At 40.2% G+C, this 21,662-nt stretch overlaps 1 protein-coding gene across 3 annotated transcripts; it reads left to right on the top strand.

Annotated features, from left to right (window-relative positions):
• Positions 1-701: 701 nt before the first annotated feature.
• Positions 702-18,695, top strand: LOC148095955 (vitamin D3 hydroxylase-associated protein-like). 3 transcript variants are annotated; one of them, XM_087835946.1, is made up of 16 exons: positions 702-887; positions 962-1,042; positions 12,162-12,275; positions 14,554-14,694; positions 15,045-15,178; positions 15,330-15,536; positions 15,619-15,659; positions 15,785-15,909; positions 16,134-16,259; positions 16,350-16,447; positions 16,699-16,798; positions 16,892-16,935; positions 17,041-17,080; positions 17,156-17,264; positions 17,451-17,596; positions 18,382-18,695. In XM_087835946.1, exons 1-16 carry the CDS (start codon positions 711-713, stop codon positions 18,502-18,504), a joined length of 1,806 nt encoding a protein of 601 aa, XP_087692072.1. In that variant the 5' UTR covers positions 702-710; the 3' UTR covers positions 18,505-18,695. The 3 variants fall into 3 exon arrangements, with proteins under 3 accessions (XP_087692072.1, XP_087692070.1, XP_087692069.1); XM_087835944.1 differs by lacking the exon at positions 962-1,042 and adding an exon at positions 10,456-10,693 and having other exon boundaries at positions 843-887; XM_087835943.1 differs by lacking the exon at positions 702-887 and adding an exon at positions 10,456-10,693.
• Positions 18,696-21,662: the final 2,967 nt, after the last annotated feature.

Raw genomic sequence — 21,662 nt, 5'->3', positions numbered from 1 at the left:
ATTTATATAGCGCTTTTCAAGGCACCCAAAGCGCTTTACAATGCCACTATTCATTCACTCTCACATTCACACACTGGTGGAGGCAAGCTACGGTTGTAGCCACAGCTGCCCTGGGGCAGACTGACAGAAGCGAGGCTGCCATATTGCGCCATCGGCCCCTCTGGCCAACACCAGTAGGCGGTAGGGTGAAGTGTCTTGCCCAAGGACACAACGACCAGGACAGAGAGCCCGGGGATTGAACCGGTGACCTTCCGGTTACAGATACGCTTCCCAACCCCCCTGAGCCACGGTCGCCCGTTAATTAAAACATTAAATAACACCAGCTACAGTAGTTGCTGTTTGTTGTTCAGGAGAACAGTTTCCAGTATGTTGGCTGATCAATTTTTTGCATTTAAAAATAATCGTTACGCTGATTTAACGCTTTACAAGAAGTGTTTTTCATTATTTTGTCTTCATATTTACATACACTTTTTATATTGTTTATTGTGTTGTTGGACTAGAAATCTTTTAAGTCAACAGTGATACAAATTTAATGGGATTTAGTTGCATTTAATTTGTATGTAAGTGTAGCCGGATGGGCTACTCGCCTTTCTTTTTCTCTCTCTCTCCCTCGCTCGCTCTACTGCGCTTGCGCTCGGCTGCGCCACTAGGTTAATTAGTAACCGACCTGCATATTGATTGCAGGGTGGCGCCAGTCCATATAAAGTTATATGGTTTATTCCTCTCATCCGTTTGGCAAAAAGCAGCAGTCAATGCTGGCACACCACAACGGATTGATCAGCAAGCGAGTAGATCATATGAAAGCTACAGCGCGGCAGTTTCTGTTTTATTCCGGTGTTGCGGAGAGAGGTGCTCGAGTTATCTCCACCAGCGCCTCCGGTCCTGGGGTAAGCCGTTAAAACTACTTTTATTAGCATTCACAATTAGCGGAGGCTAAGGTTATATTTATCTGTTGTTTTAGGGTTTGATTGCTGCCAGGGGCGATTCTAGGATCAGAGCTTTGGGGGTGCTGAGCACCCAGAGAGCTGCCCCTCCAGGCAAGGTAAACTTTACTCATCACGATGAGACTTCTTCCCCATCTCTGTCAGTCCCTGCATCCCTAAATGCCTCCAGTTGTCCCGAGTTCTCTCTGACTGTCTCCTTGGTGCATTTAAACCCCTCTTCCTCCCTGTCCTCATCGTCTGTTGTCTTCATCTCCATTATCAGTCATCATAATTTTACCCTCTCTGTGCAAGTCTGCAAATTTCTTTATTAAATCATAAGTTTAAATTCATCAAGTCTCTCTGTGCCTGGGTCCTCATCACAAAACATGACATCACTGTTTTGTACATTTTAACACAATTTAATCCCCACATTTTTGAAAGAATAGCAAAACACTTTTTTGAAAAGTCTGTAACAAAACCATCAAATCTGATCAAGGTTATTTAAATGCTAACAAAGAAGAATGGATTGGAATTGTAAAAAAAAAAAAAAAAAAATGCATATCCTAACCTTAATTACTGGGGGGAAATGATTCACGTATGTATAATACAACACAGATACATAAAAAATACACTCCAAAAATAGAAGAGTCCTTGAAATATACAAAATATTATTAGAAAATGGAGACACCTTGGCCTTTGGTACAATGTATACAATGTATGAAAAGATCTTTACTGCAGATACTACTATGGCTCTGCAGATTTTTTCTTTTCTTTTAACCTATGACTGAAGCTCAATATGGTAATGCAGTGCCAGGGCTGACAACCCAGTTTGTTTTGCAGATTCTGTATAGCAGCTTTAATATAGGGAGAACACAACGTCCAGATTGTATGAGTAAATTTGGTTGTTTGTCTTTCTTTTTCTTTGCCAGTTTAACAGTTCCTGTTTTGCCTGTTAGTACTCCCTGTCTGTTTTCTTACCTGGTACTTCCTGATCTTGTACTTTGTCCTCATGTTCCCCTCTTTCCTCTCTCCCTCTTTGGACTGACAATCTACACACACACACACACACACACACACACACGGAGTTATAAGGTAAATGGGCATCCAGTCAGTTAGCTAGTTAGTACCTTGGGTTCAATATCGGCACATGCACATATGACAAAATAACCAGTTTCTCTCATTACATTTCAAACAGGACAGTGGTAACAACAGCAGGCTACGGACAATATTAAGTTTTAGATTTTAAAAAGGCTGTATACATTTCAATGAGAGCAACAGGGCAGTCAAATATCGCTAATTTTACTACAGAGCAAACATCGTCGGAAAACACATTTTCAACACAGCAGGTTACCTGGTGTAATGTTTTTCAGTTAAAAGAAACATGGTCTGACTCCTACATAACTATATAAAGAGTAACTGAAAGTTAAATGCAGCTAATATGTCCTGTTTTAAGCCAGGCACTTCCACCTCTGCTCTGCTCCGTCTCAGCCACCATCGCTCTGGCAGCAACGTCACTACCCGATCCGTACCGGAAACCCAATCGGTACCCCGCATGCGCAAATCTTACGTCACTTCCTCTCTTTGCCAACATTGCGACATTCAATATATTTGAATGATGCGGTTAGCGCCCAGTTAGCTCCTAGCATTTCTCAACAGCTCTGCCTCCTTTTCGACTACCGGGACATTTAAACAGTGGATAATCCGTATACAAACAAATTCACGCTTTTCTCCTTAACAGAGAGCGTTCCCCGATTGAACAACAGCGCCGTAAAATAAGAAGAATGGTGCCTAATTACAGACTTAATAATACAGACTTTGCAATATGTCACGTGAAGATTCATCAGCCAGATGAAGTGTTTATACTGACAACTGACAGTGTTAGCGGACATCATCATCACTATTCCAACAATCTTCTCCACACAGACAAGCATAAACACACTCGACTATCACTAAATCAAATTTAACACACGTTTGTAATGACGCCAATTCAGTTTACAATAGGGTTCATTCGCTCAGTCAGCAAGTGGCAGTATCCTCGTACACTGGGGAGTAAACTGCCATTAAACGAACAGAAGAAGAAGAAAACATCTGCACATACGTAATCCAAAGACGGCAAAGTGGGGGAAAACAACAAAGAATGGTCCTACCGGCTCGCCACTTCAATATGAAGAAGATCAATCAAAGGGGGAAAAAAAAAAAAGCCTGAACTGTAGGTCAGAAAAATGTCCATTAGCACATCAGGTTCGATTCAGTTTACCGGTAAACAAATTAAACAAATACATTTTTCTGCAAGTCTATGTAACAATGCAAATCATGAATCATCATCATCATCATCATCAGTCACAAATGTTCAACAGTTAAATTATTAATTATCTTGGCTACGTAGCTTAATCTATATATTCCAGTAGCGTTCGCTACAAACAAATACAAAAACAACAATAAAGAAAAACAACTGTCTAACAGACAGCATAGCCGAATTCAAGGCAACACATACCAATAATCATTCAATCGCACTTTGTTTCAAAGTAAGCCCATTAAAGTGCGGTTCAAAAACAGCGGTTTTTGAACCTGAGTTCTGCTCGCGGTGGGAACGCCGCCGAACAAAGTCATTTTTTTTAATCGCAAAAACGATCGACTGCTTACTGACAACCAAAAGGTTGTTTTTGGTAGATATTAAGGACACTTACCGCTGAGGTGAAATGAGTTTATAGATGAATTGAGGGAAGAAAACGCTTTGTTTTCCAACGCCGTTCTTAAGCTTACAGCCACAGCAGGAGTCGAACCCGGAAGTATCCCCCCACAGCCGGTTTTCAGAGTTGCCGCGACGTGGAAGGAGCCAATCAGGAGAGGGACCTCAAATCAGCTGACGTGGGTCATGTGACAGGAAGTAGTTGATATGGGCTGTATCCCAATTCAGATGCTGTGTCCCAATTCAGAGTCTGCACGCTTGAAGTACGCATTTCAAGTGCGATTACGTCACCGCCACGCGACGACGGCTGTCCCAATTCGAAATGTACTTCAAATGCATACTCCAAATGCGCCGTCGATTTCCCCAAATATCAAGCGTGGTCCGGTGTGTCACTACCCGATCCGTACCGGAAACCTGATCGGTACCCCGCATGCGCGAAAGGTGTCTACTTCCGGTCGTAGCGTTTTACGATAGTTATGGGTCAGAGTATCTGTTAAAATGTTAAGAATAATAAGTATATCTTAAAATGTTTGCAATAATGAAGCATTTCAGTACAATGTAGACAAAAACGAAAAATAAAAAGATAGTTACGGATTGGGACTCCCCGATCCTTACTGCGCATGTGCAAAGTCGGACCGTACAAATCGGGTCTACCCAATCCGTACCGCGCATGTGCAGATGTTTTCTTCTTCTTCTGTTCGTTTAATGGCAGTTTACTCCCCAGTGTACGAGGATACTGCCACCTGCTGACCGAGCGAATGAATCCTGTTGTAAACTGAATTGGCGTCATTACAAACGTGTGTTAAATTTGATTTAGTGATAGTCGAGTGTGTTTATGCTTGTCTGTGTGGAGAGGATTGACTGGAATAGTGGTGATGTCCGCTATCACTGTCAATTGTCAGTAAACACTTAATCTGGCTGCTGAATCTTCACGTGACACATTGCTAAGTCAATATTATTAAGTCTGTAATTAGGCGCCATTCTTCTTATTTTACGGCGCTGTTGTTCAATCGGGGAACGCTCTCTGTTGAGGAGAAAAGCATGAATTTGTTTGTATACGGATTATCCATTGTTTAAATGTCCCGGTAGTCGAAAAGGAGGCAGAGCTGTTGAGAAATGCTAGGAGCTAACTGGGCGCTAACCGTATCATTCAAATATATTGAGTGTCGCAATGTTGGCAAATAGAGGAAGTGACGTAAGATTTGCGCATGCGGGGTACCGATCGGGTTTCCGGTACGGATCGGGTAGTGACACGGTGCACGCTTCGTGGTCCCATATATCCCACAATTCATAGCGCGGCGGTGGGTGTGGATAATTTTGCAGCAAAATACGGCAGAAGGGAGCGGCCAAGAGTGAACTGTCAAAAGTAAGTACTGAACATGACGTCACTTAATTATGTGCGAATGTTTAATAACGAAGAACATTAAAACATTGCTGTTGGCCACATGTTGGCAAAGTTGTGTGACATTAGTGATGTTTGTACTTACAGCGTTAACTTGGCTTTAAAGCCTATACATATATATTTATTATTCCCGTGGCCTCAGCCTCAGATACTCAACTAATCAAAGTGATGTCATGACAAAACATTTTTCTCCTTCATTTCTGTCAAACAATGCTGTATGTAACGTTTCTCGCGGTTAGTATCATGGTTGCTAGGCAACCTGAACAGCGCAACGAAGGGCTAGACCGTCCCATTTCACAAGCCTCTCATTTCCGCACTTCTCGTACTTATAGTACGCGCCGTACGTAGTACGCGTAGTGCGCGTACTTCAAGCGTGCAGACCCTAAATTGGGACACAGCAAGAGTCTGCTGCCTTAAAGTACGCAGCCTTAACGGTCCACAAGGGCCGCGTACTCAAAGAACGCTAAGGCCAGAAGTGCGAGGCTTGTGAAATGGGACGGTCTAGCCTCCGTCGCGCTGCCCAGGTTGCCTAGCAACCATGATACTAACGGCTGGAAACGTTTCATACAGCTTTGTTTGACAGAAATGAAGGAGAAAATCTTTTGTTCATTTGTTTGTTTGTTTCTACATGAGCTTTGATCATTCTCTGTAAGATTAAGGTCAGCTATGGGACGGCGTATATTTTAAAGTAAAGGCTTTAAAACCAAGTTAGTACAAACGTCACTAATGTCACATAACTTTGCCGACATGTGGCCAACAGTAATGTTTTAATGTTCTTCGTTATTAAACATTTGCACATAAATAAGTGACATAATATTCAGTACTTACTTAAAGTTTACTCTTTGGGCGCCCCTCAGCCGCCGTTTTTTTTTTCGGCAAAATTATCCGCACCCACCACCGCGCTATGCATTCTGGGATATGTTGGGCCACGAAGTCTACACCGCCACGTCCTTAAAATTCAGGGAAATTAAGGACTCATTTGAGGGCCGCATTTCGAGCAGCCTTCGAATTGGGACAGCCCTCGTCGCGTCGCGGTGGCGTAATCGGCCTTAAAATGTGGCCTTTAAGGCTGCAGACCCTGAATTGGGATACAGTCATGGGTTACACTTACAGTGGTTATTCTCCTGAACTCCTCCTTTATCTGTAGACCACACAAACAGAAGAATTAAACCTTGCACACTATTAGCTATATTGCATTGATGAATGCTCTAATACATTATTTAAAGAGGATAGATGTGATCTAAGGCTACCCCAAGTTTTGAGGGAACAAAAACAATCTTGGTGAAGACAAGGGAGACTTCCCCACCATGACCGTGGTGTAATCTCTAACGTTTTAGCAACCCTGTTTTTGCAGAGGTTTCGAATTTACACATTGTTCACTCCCAGCCCATTTTGTAAAAAATGTGTCCCAACTTAACAAAGCACTAATGACTCTAGATTATCACACTATACTAACTGCTTACATAAAGTCTTAATGTTAAGTAGATTCACATAGCCTATACTAGAATAATGCTATTGGAATGACATTAACAATATTTCACACAGTCTGATTTTTAAAAAAACAAACAAAAAAAACAAAGATAGCTACAGCTCTTAGGATCAAGAACAATACTTACTTTAAGATGCATTAGCATACCACATACCACACCGCATTACCACATGTAGCATTAGCTACATGTGGTAATGCAAAGTATTTTCTTATCTGTATGAGCATCATACACAAATCGACTACAGGTGACTAGCACAAATGCTTTGCTTTGGTAGAACTGTTATTTGTAAATGAAATGTTACTTACCTTGAAATGTCTTTTACAAAAGCTTGCACCATGCAACGCAACATGTGTGAATTTGCCCGGGCTAATTAAGTCGGTAGGGGAGGGAATTTGAAATCAGAAGTTACAGTGGGGGAAAAAAAGTTATCTATTCAATTTCTTTAAGTAATTACAACTTGAATTTTATTTTGAACCAACTAACATTGGGATTTAATTTCAAATTACATATAAAATTAATTTAATGTAATTACCAACATTATTAGTTCAACACAACCCAAAAAAATAAAGTTTGCAACTTAGAAGGTCTATCTTAATCAATAAATTAGAATTTTTATGTTGCAGCCATGGTATGCTGTCCTCACTAAAGTTTGTTGCAGGCAACGTAATTTCAGCTATACAGCTAGCTTAACAATCTTTATTCCCAGCACTTCATCCTCCAAGAAACAGGCCGCTTGTTGTGTTTGGCAGGATTTAATGATGAAAATAAATTCTCTCTCTCTCTCTTTTTTGTAAAACTGTACAAAGAAAAAGAATACAAAATACACAATGAAGACATGTTCCATTACACTGGGAGAATAACATTGCTCTAGTGAAAAACACACAACCACAGATGGAGCATCTGCTGAAAACATACAAGCATCTACCTGCCTCCATATGATTTAACTCAAAACAATGTCAAAACTTACTAATACACATTAAATGTATAGGAACTTACGGATGAAGCCGATATTGTGGACTTTAACACCAGGATTGCAGAGATTGCCATCGGATTACATGCTGTCACTGCAGCAGCTAAAGAGCACACTACTTCCTGTAGACCACTTCCTCTACAAAAAAGACATTCTGCTTAGTTACCACTAGGTGGTAGTAACACTTCTTAAACAACTATAATATGTCCGTTCCATGACACATGGATTTAATCAAGTGGTGGTAAAAGGCCTGATGAATTACTTTTTAGAGTGTATGCTTTTTATACTTTTAGTAGTGTGTCCCACAAACAGCAAATATTTTCAAAAAAAGTAAGACATCTTTGGGGCTGCTGAAGCACCTCCAAAACTGGGCTAAAATCGCCCCTGATTGCTGCCTTCACATCTCCGTGGCAAACTGCCCGATCTTAATCGGAAGAGTGAAACGCCTTCCCAGCTGCTGTTGTGAGGGCTCCTCCTCGGTGGAGCCTGCTGTCTTGTCTTGTCTTTTCTCATCATGAAACTGTAGGCTTACTTTTTTCTGGTTCGCCTGGTTTTATTTTATTTTATTCTGGATTGTTGCTTGTACCCACGCCTCTATGATCGGGCTGGAGCGATCCTCTGCCCGAGTGTCGTGCTGGGAACCGTAAACTGCCTCAGTTGCCGATCTCAGCCTGTGGGGAGCCAGACCGGCTTGTGATCGAGGCCTGGACAATTACTACCAGCACGAGTTGTAGTTGACTCGTGGGGCATAAGCCTTCCAGTATGGTGTGTGTGTGTGTGCGTGTGCACGCGTGTGTGATTTCTTTTATTAAAGTTATTAAAGTTGGTTTTAGTTTTTTATGATCTGTAGCGAGCCGGATGCTCAGTGTCCTTTTATTCTTTTAACGTATTTCTGTGTTTTATTTCGGTGAACGGACGTGCCAGTGGCCTGGGACCTCAGGTGGTGGGTCATTTTCGCACTTTCTTTTGTACAGCACTGGGTGGGCTGTAGTGATTTTCTTCTTGTGTTGCGTCGTTGTTGACAGTCAGTGGCGGTCCTAGCCTGTTAGGCGACCTGGGCGAACACTCCCTCTGGCTTTGAACCCAGGATTCAAATCATGAATACATAATGGGCTTGAATTTACAACATTATGAATAAAATGTGCTCTATTTGGAAGCAGCAGGTCTCCCTCCCTGTTCCACAGGTTGTGTGTGAGACTTTAAATCATTAAAATATAAAACATAAATTTTAAATTGTTATTGATCCCTTTACCCCTGGTCCTAAAGTGTATATTTATTTTCTTACTCTTCTTATATTTATTGTTTGTTTACTTGCACTGATGTAACTGGAGCTTCGTCGTCTCCTCTCTCTATATACTGGACTGTAGCGGAGATGACAATAAAGTTTACATCTTAGAATGTGGGTTATTATTGAAATGAATGGCCATGTTGCTGTGCATGTAGATTAGGGAAGCTAAGGTAGTTTCTTTGAATGACACCATTACTTGAAGAGAAGGTATTTTATCGAACTGTGGTTCACATGTAAACAAAGCTTCGCCATCACAGTCTACTCCGAGGTAACTCCCTCTGGCTCTCTAGCTCCCCCTACAGTCTAGGAACATTAACAACATAAAACATGATACTAGGCAAACAAGTATTTGCTCTTATCATTACTGTTACGTCCCCGCATAAAATCTAGGCGATGAGGATGGGGGGCAGTAACAGTTGGATCCGGGTTGAACCAAAAACAGAAACAGGCAAAATAAAATGTGTTGTGTCAAGTCAACCATTAACTAAAACTCTGCCCACACTCCCCCCAGTCCTGCCTACTCCAAATTTAGCCTGACCTAGCTTCTGGAGCGTACCAGGCTCGAGGCCACTTTAAAGGCAAATCATCAAGTGCCAAAGGCACCGAAAAGCCTACCCCCAACAGAGAATTAATCCCCACCCGGGTTTGCTCCGAAAATAACAAAGGCAAAACAAAAAACGAATGTCCGAAGGAAGAGCAAATGCTCAGCTAGACACTCCCCTGTGCTAGCCGGGGAGAGCAGCAGCTAGTCAAATGACCCTCAAACAACACACAAACATCTATTCACACTTGTAAACAACTCAATTCCTTTCATTCCGATCCCGGACGAGCCCCCACTTTGTTACGTCCCCGCATAAAATCTAGGCGATGAGGATGGAGGGCAGTAACAGTTGGATCCGGGTTGAAATGAAAAGAACACCAGGTAGAGGTAGTTAACACAAAATATCTTTATTATAATCAATTGCCTCAATAATCATAAATAGTAACAACAAAAAGAGACAGCACCGCTGCTTTAAGGATAAATCAGACAGGTCAACCCAAAGAGCTGGTGACCACTCAACAAAGAAAACAACTATAAGGCTTCAACAGAAAAAGACAGCAACGCTGCTATTAACAATAACCAGACAGGCCAAACAAAATAATGGAGGCCGCCGTCACTTAAGGAGAACCACCGCTCAGTTAAAACTACTCACAAAGAGCCACGCACAGTGGGGCTGGTCACACACAGCAGGCCTTTTCCACACACAGCAGGCCTTTTCCACACACAGCAGGCCTTTTCCACACACAGCAGGCCTTTTCCACACACAGCAGGCCTTTTCCACACACAGCAGGCCTTTTCCACACCTAGCCCAGTCACACACTGACCAGCACAGATCAAATCCACCAGAAGCCTCTCCTACCTCCACACTGCTCATCTCCAGCTTATATCTCCTCTGAGGGTAATTGGTGGTCAACGAGGGCAGATGAGCAGCACGTGTGCCCTAATAGGAGAGGGCAGGGGCAGAGAGAGACAGGGGAGGGGCAATAAAGAAGGAGGAGGAGAGGGAGAGGACAACACCACGCCCACACACTCCCACAGCCTCACAGGATGTAACATTACACATGCACAACACGACCACGCCTAAAACAAGACAAGCCTGTCATGTGTTTAAACATCTGACTTTAGGTCCACTTGGATTTTTGCATTTTGCAGCCACAGGGCAAAGACGAAAGCCATGCAGAACAGTGAACTGTTTATTAAGAGAGTGAAGATGGACAACTGGACAGCGGCTCTACTCACTGGTGTCGCCTGCATTGTGGGATACCTGCTTGTGCGGGTGAAAAAGTCCAACAGCCTCCGACAGGCAGAGGAAAAGATCAAGACAGCCAGAAAGAGGAGAGACGAAAGCTTGCAGCGGGCAGAGCAGGCGGTGCTCCGGTACAAACAGTCGGTGAGAGTTCAGAGGTTTGGGGGGTTTTCTACTTTGTCTTTTTTGAGAAATCTCAGCTAATGATCTGCTTTTAGTTTAACCTGGCAGAGGTGTAGTCATTAAATACCAAAATACTGGCACTTTGCAATTACTGGCACTCTCCATTAGAGATGGACCGATCCGATATTACGTATCGGTATCAGTCCGATACTGACCCAAATTACTGGATAAGATATCGGCAAGTGTGTAAGTTCATCTCTGAATGTCTGTAAAGCGTTCCCACGTTAAGCTTAACAACAGATATATGGAGGGACTGCCTCTCTCTCTCTCTCTCTCTCCTGCTGCTACTTCGATGGTGAAACTGCTTAATGATCAGCTGATCGGCTTTTCTGTAGCAAGTCTGTAACCAGGAAACCAGCGGCTGAACAACAGCAGCACGTTTAAGCTTGATAAGCTGTTGTTAGAATTTATTTAATATTACTTTCTACACCAGGATCGTTTTCTACGTAGCTGACGCTGTCAGGGGCGGATCTAGCAAAATTTAGCCAGGGGGGCCGATAGGGCATGAACAGGGAAAAGGGGGCACAAAGACATACTTTTCTTTCTTATTCTCATTTAAAATGTCGAGCTTTTAATAAATAATTATCTGACTCTTACACCCAAAGTTTTAATCTGATGTAAAATATATAGAAGTCCATTACTGTATATAGTAACTGTTGAGTCTAATATACCCTAGTAAGCTATAGTACTTTTTCCTTTGGGAAGATACCATCTGTGCAGTCTGCAATTCTGTTGAAGAAAGATGTTGAATCTATTTAATTTAATCTATTTAATTATTCTTGAAAAAAAAATTATTTTTGTGCATTTTCCCCCTCCATCAAATTAAATTTGATTACATCCATTAAGCATCATGAGGTGGAGGGTGGGGGGTGGTTCCCTATTTTTTTTTTTTTTTTGCTGGGAGTTTGCAAGCCTATTAGTTGGGTTGCTTAATATTTCTGCTAAGTACTCTTTAAAATACCAGAATAGGGAGGATGGAGCAGGTTTAAGTTTATTAGATTGATCAGTTTTGCTGAACTATGAAATATTTTGGGCGCAGTGTATTTTTATATACAGGTATAACAGAATAGCTTTAGTGTTGTTATTTATTTAAACTTGAGTATAAACTTATACAAAATGCAGCAAGATATTAAAAAAACGTTTTATTGATTAAAAAACACACTATATCGGATTCGGTATCGGTATCGGATATAAAAAAAGTGGTATTGTGCCATCTCCAGTCTCCATGCTTGAGCATGGAAATGAAAGTTAGGACTGTGCAAACCGTTTAAGTGCAGTGAACTCATTGCTGTGTTTGAGAAAGTTTGTAAAAAAAAAAGTGGAAGGAAGAATCCTGAATCTGTACATGGATGTGGTTGCGTCTCTTTGTTGCAGCCTTTAAAAGAAATAATAATAACATAATGATTCTGTGTGGGTCTGTGTCTCCTAGCATCCGACAACTGACTCTGCTTTGATCCTGACGCTCTCCCTGTCTGAGCTGACACAGCAGCTGAACGAAGGTTTACTGCGCCCCGAGGATGTGTTTTACTCTTACATGGAAAAGGTTCAATATCCAGCATGACACAAACCTCTCATAACAGATAAAATACAGCAAAGCTAATTTTAACACTAAGTAATCATTTACATTAGTCAGGCTTATCCAAATGTTATTTATTTTTGACATTGCTCCTACTTATAACCAGGGGCGGATCTAGAGAAATTTTCTTAGGGTGGCATGAGGGTGGCAAAGAAATCAAATGGGGTGGCAAAATCAAAGCCTTTTTTCCCCCCCAAACACACATGCAGGTGGTTACATATGGTTAAAATGATTCAAATGCAGTAAGTATACACGTTTTTCATATAAATATAGTCTATAACTTAATTATTGTCTGTAGCCCACATAATTACACACATTAGTTACATAAAACATGTGAGTTTTGATCTTATGTACTGTATAGCCTGTATAATAAATAAATATGTAGCCCAATAAGTATAAAATCCAGAAAGCTACACAACATGGGGTGGTTCGTTTACAAACACAAGTCTAACTTAAGTTTCACTGTTTTTTGTTAGAAAACAGTCACATTGTTACAGCTTAAATTACACAAAATGTCAGAAATCTGCACTGTCATGAACAAAAATGTAAACCTAATTTTTCATGATTTGTTGGATCAACCCACTGAGGTCTGAAATACAACCGGCGACTTTTGACTCCTTTTGAGTTTACGTTTGTATTTCACCCTCAAATTGTTTCATTTAATTTTTTCCCCCTTGCCTTGTTTGGTGTCATTCTTTTCAGCTGAACTGAGTTTAGTTGTTTTTTCACTGACATACTGCATTAGTACTACTATTACTATTAATAGTACTATTACTGATCTGAAATCACACAAAGAACTTAAAATCCTACTAGTGTTTTTTACTGTAAAAAAAACCCCCCAGACACATTGAGTAAATTTTTATAACTTGAAAAACAAATATAAATTGTACATTTTGTAAACATATACAACTATTTATCTAAAAATGCAGCCAATACACCTGCTGTTATTTTTTTCATTTTCTACAACCATTTAAAAGTATTACTAAAACTAAAGTGAGAGAACAATCAGGTGTTGCAATAAGATGCCCCACAAATGATGTGTGCCAGTACAAAAAAAAAAGTTTGTCCACCAAAAGACAGAACAGCACAGGGATAAACCTGCAGGCCTGACAACAGGAGGTGTATCACTCCGCTGGTTTTCTACTTAATGGCAAATGTGCCTTTGTGACATTCATTAGTGCCCTCACTGACACACAAAACAAAACGACTACACAACACAGTAAGTATACACTCCACACTAAACGTCACAAATCTCCCACATCTAAAAACTCTCTCTCGCTCTGTCTCGCTGCCGTTACCGTCACTCCCCAAACTTTTCCCTCTTCCTAAACAACCAAATCCCACATGTTGACTTTTTTTTAATTGGTCGACATGGTACATTTTTCCACCTATAGGAAAGAGGCGGCTTTTCTTCCTTTCTTTACTGTTTTCGCGCTGTCCTTAGAAAACGCTTAAAACACACACACACAAAAACGTGATAACAGTATTTAGAAAAAAGTGTGGCTGATATATATTATCATAAATCTGGATTTACTGGCCTGTAATTAAAATGAAAAAACTTTGAAGTCTGAACTTTCAATGTGGGCTGAAATAGAGACTCAGCGTGGCTGCAGCTTGTTGCTATGTCAGCTTACATCAGTCATGTGATTTGGAGGTGCAGCGTGTCCGTGGACCACAGAGGGTTAATAACACTCACCTTCCTTCCATTTACAGAGTGTAACATCCACCCACCTGTGTAAAATCCGAAATTCCCATGGTGTTGTTCAAAATGTGCTCTGGCACAATCATAAGCATCGCTTGCTACTGAAAACAAGACAAACCGATCCTGCTATGGGCTGAACCATTTGTTAATGGTGCAGGAGGGGAACACTATGCAATATATTCAGTTTTAGCATTTATATTCACTGTTGACTGTAACTACGCTCAAACTGTTAATGCTATCTTATTTTAATAAACAACACTGTCATATTCAAAACTGGGGTGGCACTTGGGGTGACAAGGGATCATTTTAGGGTGGCACTTGTCACCCCATGCCACCCTTATAGATCCGCCCCTGCTTATAACTCACTGCTTTTTAGTTCTTTTTACACATAATTGTGTCTTATTACAGTTAAAGTTTAGACACACTGGATAATAATATTCATATAAGCAACACAGACTGATGTGTCAAGTAATGTTTGTGTTTCCAACAAGAGTTTAATATTTTACAAAGGTGATGGAGATGATGATGTTTCCTTTCCAACAGACTCTGGCTGTAAACAAAAAGCTGAACTGCTGCACTGAAGTTTTGCTGGAGAGTTTGGACCAGTTGACAACTGTTGGCTCCAACAAGGATGGTCTCTTGTACGGAGTTCCAGTTAGCATCAAAGAAAATATTGCATTTAAGGTATTACAAAGGTTATGCAATGCAAATATCAGTTACAGTTAATAATGGATTGGATTTATATAGTGCTTTTCAAGGCACCCAAAGTACTTTACAATGCCACTATACATTCACACACTGGTGGAAGCAAGCTACAGTTGTAGCCACAGCTGCCCTGGGGGATCGAACCAGTGACCTTCCGGTTACAGATACGCTTCCCAACCCCGTGAGCCCCGGGGCGACCATGGCCCCTTTGGGGGTTGGGAGTATTGAAGTATTTCCCATCAGTATTTATAAGTATGGTACAGTATTCGCGAGCATCATCGCTCAGGTATTTGATGTAACATTATCATCTTTGTTTTTTCCAACACTAGAATCATGACTGTTCTTGTGGTGTGGTCATTAACCTGGACCAGCCCGCTGAAAAGGACAGTGTGCTTGTTCAAGTCCTGAAGAAACAAGGAGCTATTCCCTTTGTGAGAACCAACTTGCCTCAAGCTCTTTTAAAGTACATCTTTTATTAATTACTCACATAAAAATCTACAGCACATTTAAAACTGTGTGCATGTGTTAAGTTGCCTTTGTCCATTCCAAATGTGCAAATAATGAAAATATGAATGAAAATAATATGCAACGAGTCATTAACTGTCTGTTGACAGCTATGACTGCAGGAATCCTATCTACGGGCAGACTGTGAACCCTCATAACCCCCAGAAGACCTCTGGAGGTTCATCTGGTGGGGAGGGGGCTCTCATCGGGGGAGGGGGCTCCCTGCTTGGTATAGGCACTGATATAGGTGGCAGTATCCGTATTCCTGCATCCTTCTGTGGAATCTGTGGTTTCAAACCAACTGCAGCACGGCTCAGGTGGGTCTCATTCAGTCAGTTTTTATAAATTTATTATACATTGCTGAGTTAAGCTTTATTAACACTTTTGGGTAATGATTAGTTTACAGGGGCTTCGTCCAATTTATCGAGGGCAAAAGTCAGGTAAGAAACATATGTACTTTACATATAAAGTAAATGTAGTTACATAACCACTGTATAGCAATATTTCACAGACACAAACTGTCTCAAATATTTGAGTCACTGCTTTATATTTCGTATGAAACTAGTGCCGTCATCTCCTGGACCCATGGCAAGAGATGTGGACAGCCTGGCTCTGTGCATGCAGGCACTTCTTTGTGACCACATGTTTTCTTTGGACCCCACTGTTCCACCATTACCTTTTAACATGGAGGTGTGTCCTGTACTGTGAGGTTCATATAATCTGTTAATGATTATTCTTTTGTTTAAAAGCTACAAATTAAGCCGATACATAGTTTTTACTAATGCTTCACTTTATATTACTCTTACCTCACCTGTTATTAATCTCCTGAGATACAGAATTAACTTTACAGGCTGTAATCAATTCAAACTGATTATGTTTAATTGACTGAGGAAGTAAAAATGATTGACTTTTAGATATACAGAAGCTCCAGACCTCTAAGGATTGGTTATTATGAAAGCGATGGCTACACGCATCCATCTCCAAGCATGGCCCGAGGCGTCAGAGAGGTCAAAGCTCTGCTAGAGCAAGCAGGGCACACAGTAAGACGTCACCACACACACTAGGATCACTGTCAAGCCACGTATGTGATATGAGTCATGGGTCCTCAGTGTTGATATTTGTGTCTTTAGCTCGTCCCTTACTGTCCACTGAAGATGGATCAAATTTTCCCTGAACTATTTATAAAGGGTGTTTTAGCAGATGGAGCTACCACCCTGCTACAAAAACTGTGAGTTATTCCATTTAATAAGTCAGTTATTACCATTTGTTTTCCAAACTTCATTATTCTTCATAGATTCATCATCTAACATTTAGAGATTTTGTTTCTTTTTAGTTCTAACCACTAAACATCACCATGCTGCCATTGTCTTTATGAACAACATGGGGTTGTGGTTCTTTTTGAACCCATTACAGTAATTCTCAGTTCAGTGTCTCTGAACAGACTGTTTTCTCCTGTGCCAATGATCTCTTTCATTTTAGGGAAGGGGGACCTGTGGACCCTTCTCTGGAGCCTCAGGTTTTTCCTTACGGCTTTCCCAAGTGGTTGAAGAAAACCATTTCATTCTTGCTGAAACCCGTGGTGAGTCCTCTAATTCTGTGACCGAAACATATTAATTTAGAGATTGGTTTGAAAATAAATTTTACACCTCAGTTTGTCTTCTTCTTTTGGCAGTTTCCTCGTGTTTCTGCCACCTTTGATGCTCTTTGTGGAGTTGGGTGAGAAAGTATCCTTGAAATTGTTCATTTGTGCTTGAATCTCAGGTACTTTGTTACATTTCCACGTGCTAGGAATTATATCCAAACGTTCTGCTTCATTTTTAGATCTGTTCCAGAGCTGTGGAAGCAACATGCTGCTGTTGAGGTACTGTCAGCTGATGATGCATGGTCACGTATGAAAGTCTAAAGATGAAATTGAGATTTCCTGTGTTTTCTTTAGGACTACATTCATGAGACAATAGCACATTGGAGGAGCTGCAACATTGATGTGCTGCTGTGTCCTGTGACTGGACCAGCCTACAACTTCTTATACTGTGGTAAAACCTCAGGTATGATTCACTCAGTATGACAGACAACTTAGTTTTTGTATCTATCACTTTGTTTTTAAAACACTGTAATCTAAGGACTTTAAAGATGTTTAAAATGTGAACACTTTAAACATCAACATTCAACAACATTTTTAAAGGCTAAGAATGGTGTTTATGTTTCTTTATTTTTGTTTTCTACACTTTCAGTTGCTGCCAGCTACACGGCACTCTACAATCTCCTTACCTTTCCTGCGGGTGTAGTCACTGTTTCCACAGTGACCACAAAGGATGAGGAGGAACTCAAGCACTATAAGGGCTGTTATCAGGACATGTGGGACAAACTCTTCAAAGAGGTAGGCAACATGTACCAGTGAGATAAGACTGAGTGAGATCAGAGCCAGATTTACTAACGCTGTCTCAGGACAAACTGGGTTTTAACATTAAAAAGGCATAAAGTAGATTTTTGTAAAGAAGGGTGCAGTAAGAAGACTGTGGTTAAGAGGTGGAAACTCTGAGCCTTTTGCGTGTGTGTCTGGAAGTGAAACTTTTGTCCACTGGTCAGTTTATTTGGAAAACTAAGCGAAGATGTGTTTAAAAAGATACAGATTACCAAGTATGAGTTGGAACAATGGTCCCTCTAAGCTGCTGGCACGGTCTCTACGCAACATGTACCAGTGAGATAAGACTGAGTGAGAACATAGAGCCAGATTTACTAACACGTTGTGTCAGGCCAGGCCATCCAGTACATTACTTAATTATTCCCAGGTGAAGCCAATTTGTTACACAACTCATTACATTACATTCGTATTTCTCCATAAAATTAGTGCTGCGTATTGATTTTGACTCCAGTCGATTCAGTTTTAACTCAGATATCCAGAAATATTATAATTCTGATCACTTATCAGTACATATCCCTATTTTTATATTTGTATAAAAAGAGCTGACACATGTGAGACTTTATTAGAGGTGTAAGCACTCGTTTGATGTTCCCTATTACTCATCTGTGCATGTTGAAGTAGAAATAATATTATTACTTCAATATTTATAGTTTTTTTTTTTGTCACAGTAGGTGGATGAAGGAGACTGTGGTGCGTTCAGCTGCTGAGCATTAAGTGACAGGAGTGTGTTTTGTGTTCAGGCAGTGACTGGTGGTGAGGGTCTACCTGTGGCGGTTCAGTGTGTTGCTCTGCCGTGGCAGGATGAGCTCTGCCTGCGCTTCATGAAGGAAGTGGAACAACTGGTCAAAGAAAGCAAGAAGTAAAGCTGCTTTCTTTCTCAGTCTCACAGGAGAGGCTGAGGACTTCAGAGGAAACAAGTTAATTTGACTACATTCTGTAATAATAAGCTAATCAAGTCATAAATGGTGGAGAATTCTTAATCTAGACACTTTTTTGGCTAAATAAAAAATAAAAATAATAAATAAGGTTAAATAAAAGTTAACTGGCAAAATTATGCATTTATGTTTTTTGTTCTTATATTTTAAAGGTGGGTCTTTTATATTGTCTTGCTATCACCATTGTTAGCATGATCATTTATCCACTTTTAGGAGCCAGCAGTCAAAACGCTTCATCTTTTGGTGTATTTATTAAAGCATTGGATGATCAAAAATCAGCACATACATGGATCTCTTCTGTCCAGAAAACTACAGTCTGCAAGCAGAAGAGAGTAAACTATCTTAGCATGTGAGAAAACACCTTACCTCAGTTGTTATCAGGGCTGTTTCATTGCCATGCTGATATCAGCTTTAACCGACACAATAAAGTCTCTTTCTTATTGCAGAGAACACCATGTTATCACAGCCAGGGCCAAGAAGGTTTCTCCTGTATGAAACTGTGTTGTTCATATACACACAGGCCCTGAACTTTATACATCTTTTGGCAACAACAAGTTGTGGAATGGCTGATTCCACTTTCCTTTATCCCTGCAATACAAAAAATATAGAAGTATAAAAGGACATTTTAACCATACATGAAAATATTTCTCCCTAACACCATCCATTTCATGTAATAAAGCATGAAAAGGCACTAAAAGCTTGAAAACTGGAAGCATGTCAATATCAGGCAAAGAGACCGTGCTAGCACAAGTTTAAAAATGTTGAAAATTAACATTAAACAATCGGTATCGAAAATAATCTGCACAAAACACACCTATATCTCTTTGCTCTAAGCTGTCTGTAACATTAGTTTTATGTATTTTATGTTTAAAAAATAAGCTCACTAACATGTAAAACAAACTGTGTGTGTGTGTATTTTAATTAATCAATGGCAATGAGCAATCTGTGTTGCAACATCTGTGCCCTGAATGTGCAGCAACTTATAGATACTAATCTTTGAGGTTTTGAGGTCAGCTGGTGCAACCCGTTTATTTTTAAATATAGTTAGCATACCATGATATTTACCCAACAGCATATGTTTCAATGTTTGTGTTGAATGATCCCATGTTGGGTTTGTGAATTTGACACCTTAAGGTTTTGAAGTTGGGGATACATGCTCCTGGTGAGCACAAGATGTCTGATATCAGCTTGACATCTCCATTATAAATGGAATTCAAAATGTCTTTGGAAGTATGACTAATGTCTAATCTGACTTCTAAGGTACGCACGCCAAGGCCTAGAAGACAAGGGGACAGTTTACTTTGTGCTATAAAAACACAAACCTTAATCTTTGACCTTCCAACTTTATCTTTCTGTTCTGGTTTTAGAGTCTCTGTTTATTGAGTCGTACTTTGGGAATCACCCTGTTGTGAGACAAGGGAGAGAATATGGCATTATACAAGCAGAGTGTTTTGGCTGTATCAGTAGATCCAAGAAATACACCTGTTATTGGTTATTAAAAAGAGTTAGCTGTGGTGCAGGTTTAATTTATAATTGTTGCATGAACTGTTAAAGAATTACAGACAGCTTTATACCAATAGTGCAGGCTTTTTTTTTTTTTTTTACTTAAGTAGAAGTATAGCTGCTAGTGTCAGAAATACTCAAGTAAAAGTTTGATAATGTATGGGCTCAGAAATGTGCTCAAAGTAAGAAAGTCAAAGTAGTAACCTAGCTGAATATTGTCGTGTAATAAAATAATATTAGTAGGTGAGACTACAAACTTAGTCTGGTGGTGAAAAGGCACAAGAGGGTCAGAGGCACATTTGGCAGCCAGGGTTAGAGTTCAGAGACCCTGAGCCTGGTGGTTGGGCTAGCAACATGGTCTGGTGAAAGAGTCTAACATCCATGCATTACATGGTGTTGCGGCTGATAAAAAACAAAACAAACAAACAAACAAACAAACAAAAAGCCTATAAACTAACCCCCTTGTTTAGAGGTGATTGCCAGTTTGCTGGGTTTTTTTAGAGACGCTGAGAGTGAGAGAGATCATGTTCTACATTACTTTAAAAGTGATTTTCAGAGCTGTTGATGTATGAAACACTGTCCATAGAAACATGGATCAACTCTGTTTATGGCATTGAGTGTTAAATTGTGACAGTTTCAATAAAGTCTGCGAAATCCTTGCATTTATACTGGGGAGCAAGGAAAAGTTAGACGTTGGTTGTACTATTGAAAATCAGTTTCATAAAAAACCAATTAAACCGATATGAAGAAGCATGTGTTTGTAAAAGTAGCGGTAAAGTATGGGAACTATAAGACAGACTGTGTTGTTAATCCTGAATGATTCTTGGTCACAACATTTTACTCCACACACATTTGGAAAATCACATAGTTTGACAATAAATATCCCAGTAAAGACGCTTCATTTCTTAAGAAATATGCAGAGGGAGTGATCTTTATCAAAAGTAGAAGTTATATCTGTAGCTAAACTGTTGTACACAAGAGCTTTAAAAATCTATAGTGTGTGAGGTTGTGTAAGTAAGGGGTGGCTTGCCCTTCTCGCCCACGTGTGACAAACCATCTGTTGGATCATGGATTTGATGCCTCAGCATTATGAAAGTGGGGAAACATACTCCTGGTTGAGCATAAGATTTCTGCTTACAACTTAGAATCTCAGCTCTAAATGAAATTAAAAATGTTTTTGTAAGTATGGCTAATGTATACTTTGACTTCTAAGGCATTCACACACACACACACACACACACACACACAAACAACATAAATACAGAGAAGAAGAGGGTGTAGTTTACTACGCATCATAAAAGCAATCACTAATCTTCCAACTGTATCTTTCTGTTCTGAGTTTAGAGTCCTTGTTTGTTTACTGAGTCATACTTTGGGAGTCATACTGTTGTGATACTGGGAGAAAGGGGTAAGGTGTGAGAGGCTAAACCATCACACACAAAACTTCAATCATTTTTTTGTGTGTCATTCAGGAGCTTTTTAAAACTTTTGTTTTAAATGTATTAACCTCCAGAATTTTTAGCCTTTGAAAAGAGGAACAAAGTCCAGAGAAACTTTGTGGAAGTGATAGGAATGATTTTTGA

Source organism: Neolamprologus brichardi, chromosome 23, assembly GCF_056152115.1.
Source record: "Neolamprologus brichardi isolate AB-2024 chromosome 23, ASM5615211v1, whole genome shotgun sequence".
Classification (NCBI taxonomy): domain Eukaryota; kingdom Metazoa; phylum Chordata; class Actinopteri; order Cichliformes; family Cichlidae; genus Neolamprologus; species Neolamprologus brichardi.
This window is presented reverse-complemented; position numbering and strand designations above follow the sequence as displayed.